This window comes from Ursus americanus, chromosome 18 (assembly GCF_024610735.1).
Source record: "Ursus americanus isolate L20-20 chromosome 18, mUrsAme1.1.p, whole genome shotgun sequence".
Lineage (NCBI taxonomy): Eukaryota > Metazoa > Chordata > Mammalia > Carnivora > Ursidae > Ursus > Ursus americanus.
The window spans coordinates 7,519,645-7,524,475 of record NC_142144.1 but is presented as its reverse complement, the minus strand read 5'-3'; the positions used below and the strand labels follow the sequence as shown (position 1 = coordinate 7,524,475).

At 59.6% G+C, this 4,831-nt stretch overlaps 1 protein-coding gene across 1 annotated transcript; it reads left to right on the top strand.

Annotated features, from left to right (window-relative positions):
• Positions 1-683: 683 nt before the first annotated feature.
• LCN2 (lipocalin 2) lies at positions 684-4,576 on the top strand. Its single transcript, XM_045771198.2, has 7 exons — positions 684-905; positions 1,426-1,562; positions 2,871-2,950; positions 3,093-3,212; positions 3,453-3,554; positions 4,229-4,262; positions 4,384-4,576. The coding sequence occupies exons 1-6, from the start codon at positions 768-770 to the stop codon at positions 4,249-4,251; spliced, it is 600 nt and encodes a 199-aa protein (XP_045627154.1). The 5' UTR covers positions 684-767; the 3' UTR covers positions 4,252-4,262; positions 4,384-4,576.
• Positions 4,577-4,831: the final 255 nt, after the last annotated feature.

Sequence of the window (4,831 nt, the reverse complement as noted above, 5' to 3'; positions counted from 1 at the left end):
TAACCAACTGAGCCACCCAGGCGCCCCAGTTATAAAGACATTTAATTATGTTGACATTTCCTTCTGGAAGCTAGGTTATTGATAGAAATGCTTTGTTCTTGTAGGTTGCTAAGACATTTGTAAACTGAGGGAGACTCCTGTCTTGCCAGATTGGGGTCTCTATAAGTTAACTATTTGTTTTTCCTTTCCTTAGCTTTAGGGCAGCCAGGGGAGCCTAAGGAATGTCATAACTATCCCATGGGGAGGGGTTGCGGGGCGCGGGTTCTGCTTTGTCCTCAGCTGGCCTTCTGTTCCCGCATCAGTAGCACAAAGTCCGTTGGTGTGAGGCATTGTCTGCCTTCATCAGATGCGAGAAGGGGGCCTCTCTGCCTTTAGCCCACCCTGGGCTTGGGCTGAGCAGAGGCTCCTAGAGGTCAGGGATGACAGCTTGTCCAGACTGGAGACGAGGGACCACACACAAAGGAGTCCTTGTCCCTGGCAGAGAGGTAGAACTCTGGGGAATGCCCCCTCCCCCCCGTCCCTGGCCTTCTTGCCCCTCATCTTGCATAATCCTGACCTGGGGGAAAGGGACCGTGAGCTTGCCAAACATTTAAGCCTGAGTTGATGGCAATTGCCTCACCCTTCCTGGATTTGGCAAAGGATAAATTCGCTCCACCCTGGAGTGAGCCATTGGCCAAGGGACCATAAATAGGATCCCTGGGGTAGCCTTCTCACTAGCTTCTCTTCAGCTGCTGTCTGGCACGCCGAGTTTCCTAAGGCCTGAAGTCATGGCCCAAGGTCTCCTGTGGCTGGGCCTTGTCCTGCTAGCGACCCTGCAGGCTCAAGTCCAAGGCTCCTCCGGAAGTCTGATCCCAGCCCCAGCTCTGAACAAGATCCCCCTGCAGCCTGACTTCAAGGAGGAGCAGGTAAGGGGCCTGGAGGGACAGCGGCAGGGAGGCCCCGGGGCAGAATCTTACGGAGCGAGTAAGGGCGGGATAAGCTTCAGCTCAGCCTGCCCTCGGGTCCCCTGATGGAAGTCATACCCCGTGCCCCCAGCCCCACCCCAACTTTGCCGACTAGAGGCTCACTGGAGCAGAACTTCCCAGGTCCACAACCCCTTCCGTAACCCCCACGGTCTCTGCAAGGCGGGGGGGACATCTTCATGCCCTCCGCATGCTGGGGAAACAGGATCAGGACTTCAGCTGGTCACTTGCTGAGGGTCATCCTGTCGCTACCAGACTCAGGACTCCCTCCTGGCCTGGAGACCCCCCCGCTCCTGAGGCTGCATCAGCGCAGGTCCGTGTGGCCAGTCGGGGTCCCTACTGCCCGGTTAGAGGGGCTCCTGGGTCCTGGTCAGGCATCTAGAGGTACCTGTAGGGACGGGAGCAGTCAGCGCCCCCAGGGGCTCTTCCTGGGCTCTGTGTATCATCGGCACCCCCACTGTAGTTCCAGGGAAAATGGTACGTCATAGCCATAGCAGGGAATTCAATTAATAAACGAAAACAAGGGCAGGCGAAGATGTACTCCTCCACGTACCGACTGCTGGACAACACCACCTTCAGCGTCACCTCCCTCCTGGTCAGGTGAGAGCCACCACGTCCGTGGGGGGGGGGCAGCCTGGGGGTCTGAGAGGCAGACTGATGTCAAAGCCCAGGGGTGACTGAAGCAGCAAGGTGGACATTCACCCTTCTGCTGGGTACGGGATCCCCCTGCCTTGATCCCTCCCCTTCACTTGTTAGATCAACATTTATCGGTCACTTCAGCGCAGACCACAGACAGTCCTAGGGAAACGAGACGGAGAGAGCTGGGTGTCCTGGAGTGGGAGGAGGGTCACTGGATGCAGCCTGGAATCCCACCTAGGGCTTCATCAGGGGCTTCCAGAGAGGTGGTCTCTAGGCTGGGCCTTGAGGAGGAGCCAACAGCGCCTTCAGGAAACCATCACGCGGCTGCCCTGAGTGGAAGCTGATGTGCAGCCCGGGGGTGGTGGCCGCGGTGGCAGAGTCCTCAGATGCCGGTACCCAAGGGATCTGGTGACGAGCGGGTCTGGCTGCAGCAGGGAGAAGAATGAGGGGGTGCAGCCCGGGAGGCTGGTCAGTCCCAGGTCGGAGATGACCCGGGTGGGGGCAGATGAAGACCTAGAGAGGGGAGCCAAGGATTACCCAGCTCCTATGGGTTTCTGGCTCTGGCACTTGGGGGATGGGGCTAGAGCCTTTGTGGTTCAAGGAACAGAAGAAGGGCAGGTTTGGGAAGATCAGCTCTGGGGTGCCAGGGAACCAGATGGGATGCACATGAGAGGTCAGGGTTCGCCCAAGAGCTAAGGGAGTTCCTGGCATTGAGCAGACTGGAGCCTTGGAGGGTGAATCCCCCAGGAGAGGTTACAGCAGGAAGCCCCAAGATAAGAGTAGGGGACAAATCCCTGGGGTGGGGGGGACAGTATGGAGGGAAGGCCACTGAGGGGAAACAGCCCAGACGAGGGAAGGACAGTAAAGTGCTGGAAGGAGACTCAGGTGGCTCAGGACAGAGCAGGCAGGGACAGGCAGGGACAAGCAGGGACAGGCAGGGATGGGTTCAATGGGGTGAGAGCCAGACCCAGCGGAGCAGCGTGGGCTGCAGGCCTCCCATGACCGGGTGGGCTGTCACCTTTTTTAAAAAATATTTTATCTGTTAGAGAGCGCATGTGCCCGCATGCGCAAGCAGGGGCAGGGGCAGAGGGAGAGGGAGAGAGAATCTCAAGCAGACTGTCCTGAACATGGAGCCCGACTCAGGGCTCCATCCCAGGACTCTGAGATCAGGACCTGAGCTGAAATCAAGAGTCAGACGCCTAACTGACTGAGCCACCCAGGGGCCGCTGGACTGTCACCCTCTCCCCCACCCATTTCTTGCTTCCACAGGAACGGGCTCTGTGAACGCTTGATGAGAACTTTTGTCCAAAGTTCCAAGCCCGGCCAGTTCACCCTGGGCAACATAGAACGTGAGTCCTGAGTGGGGCGGGTCTCCAGGGGCACAGACCTCCCTGCCCCTCCACACAGATGCCGTCCTTTCGGGACTGGGGAGGAAAAACAGTCCCCCGCACGCGGCCAGGGCGGGCTGACCCCTCACCGGCCACCCCGCAGGTTACGAAGGAATGCAGAGCTACACCGTGCGGGTCGTGTCCAGCAACTACGATGAGTTTGCCATCCTGTTCTTTAAGAAACTCTTCAAAAACCGGGAGTACTTCAAGATGACCCTCTATGGTAGGTCCTCACCTACCGCCTCTGCGACCGGCTCCTGCTCACGCTGGGAGAGAAGAGGCCCGTCCCATCCAGCCCCCAGGGTCCCCTTGACTCTGAGCCCCTGGGAGGTGGGAGAGAGGTCTTTCTGCTGGTCCGTCCCCCCCACCCCGTCATAAGGAAGGGGTCTGAGGCCTCATTCACATGTTCAACAACATGTTTATGGAGTCTTTGCCTGCCACTCACTGGCCGTCTTGACCATAGGAAGGAGCAAGATGGTGCCCGATGATCTGAAGGAGTACTTCATCCTCTTTGTCAAATCCCTGGGCCTCACCGATAACCACATCCTCTTCTTTGTTCCCACTGGTAATTGCTAGCTAGGGAGAGGAGGGGACATGGGGACTGTCTGGGTCTGATGTTGCCTCACAGGGGAAAGAGGGGGGAGGGGAGATCAGGCCCCTGCTGCAGTCACTGGAGCCCCTGGGATCCACTTTGGGTTCAGGAAGACCCTGCTGCATCCAGGGGTCTGCGGGGCACCCAGCAATGTGGGCCCCAAGGGTTCCTCCCTGACCGAGAGCCCAGGTCCAGGTTTCCATCTCCTTGCCTGGCCACCTTCCCCTCTGCCCAGGTCTGCTTGTCCTGGGCTAGCTTCCACTTCGCCCTGGGGCTTGCTCACCACTGACTTGGGAGGTGCTCAGGTGGCCTGGCCTGGGCTGGTGGCTCCCCAAGGCTGCAGGGCTGTCAGGACTCAGCAGGGAAATAGGCAGAAGGCCTGGTGCCCAAGCAGGCATGTGACCGGGCCGCATCTGCCTCCTTTGGAGAATGGGTGTCACCCAGGTCTGCTTGTCCTCTGTCCTCTCTCCCCATCCCCTGCCCCCATCAGCCACCTGTCTGCTGCACCATCCTGCAGGGGATCCCCAGATTTTCTGCAGCTGGGCCAGGCTGGGGCCCAGGGCAGCCCAGGGGCAGTACAGGGGCCCTGGAGGTCAGGGATCCCCCCACACACACCCTGCCCATGCTGACCACTCTGTCCCCCACAGGCCAGTGCATCGATGATGATTGAACAAGCACGCCGTGAGTATGGCCCAGGAAGGGGCTGATGGGAGCCAGAGTGCAGTGGGAAGGGTTCCCAGGCCTGTCTTTCTCCCCCATGGCCAGCGCTACTGCCCTCTTTATTCCCCTGACTCTCTTTCAGGTGCCCCCTGTCTCTCTCCACGCCATCACCCTCACACCGACCTCTGCCCAGGGCACCGCCCAGCTGTCCCCTCCAACCTGGACACCAGGAGAGAGCCCCGAGACCCTTCTCACCGCATAGCCCACCAGCTGCTCCCCAGGCTGCCCTTCTGATGGAACCCCTCCTTGCTTGCTAAATAAACACATGCCCCCAGGTCCTGAGTCTGTGCTCCTTGACCCCTGGGCTGTCTGAGAGGGAGAAGAGCAAAGGGCGGGCTCCTATTAGCCTCACTCCCAGGGACGTGGTCCCCAGAGACGGATGGAAGCTGCAGCAGCCCAGTCCAGCTCCGACTGAACATTTGTAGCTCCCAGCTCCAGGCCCAGCCCCAGACCAGCAGCAGCCCTCACTGGCCCCTGCCTCCCAGCACACTCTCACACCTGCAGCAGGGCCAGGGAGCCAGAGAGGGGTT

Bases quoted from the DNA above. Each gene is read 5' to 3' on its own strand.
- LCN2 (XM_045771198.2), top strand. From the start codon at position 768: ATGGCCCAAGGTCTCCTGTGGCTGGGCCTTGTCCTGCTAGCGACCCTG. The intron at 906-1,425 runs GTAAGGGGCCTG...CCCCCACTGTAG, and splicing joins CTGACTTCAAGGAGGAGCAG to TTCCAGGGAAAATGGTACGT. The intron at 2,951-3,092 runs GTGAGTCCTGAG...GCCACCCCGCAG, and splicing joins CACCCTGGGCAACATAGAAC to GTTACGAAGGAATGCAGAGC.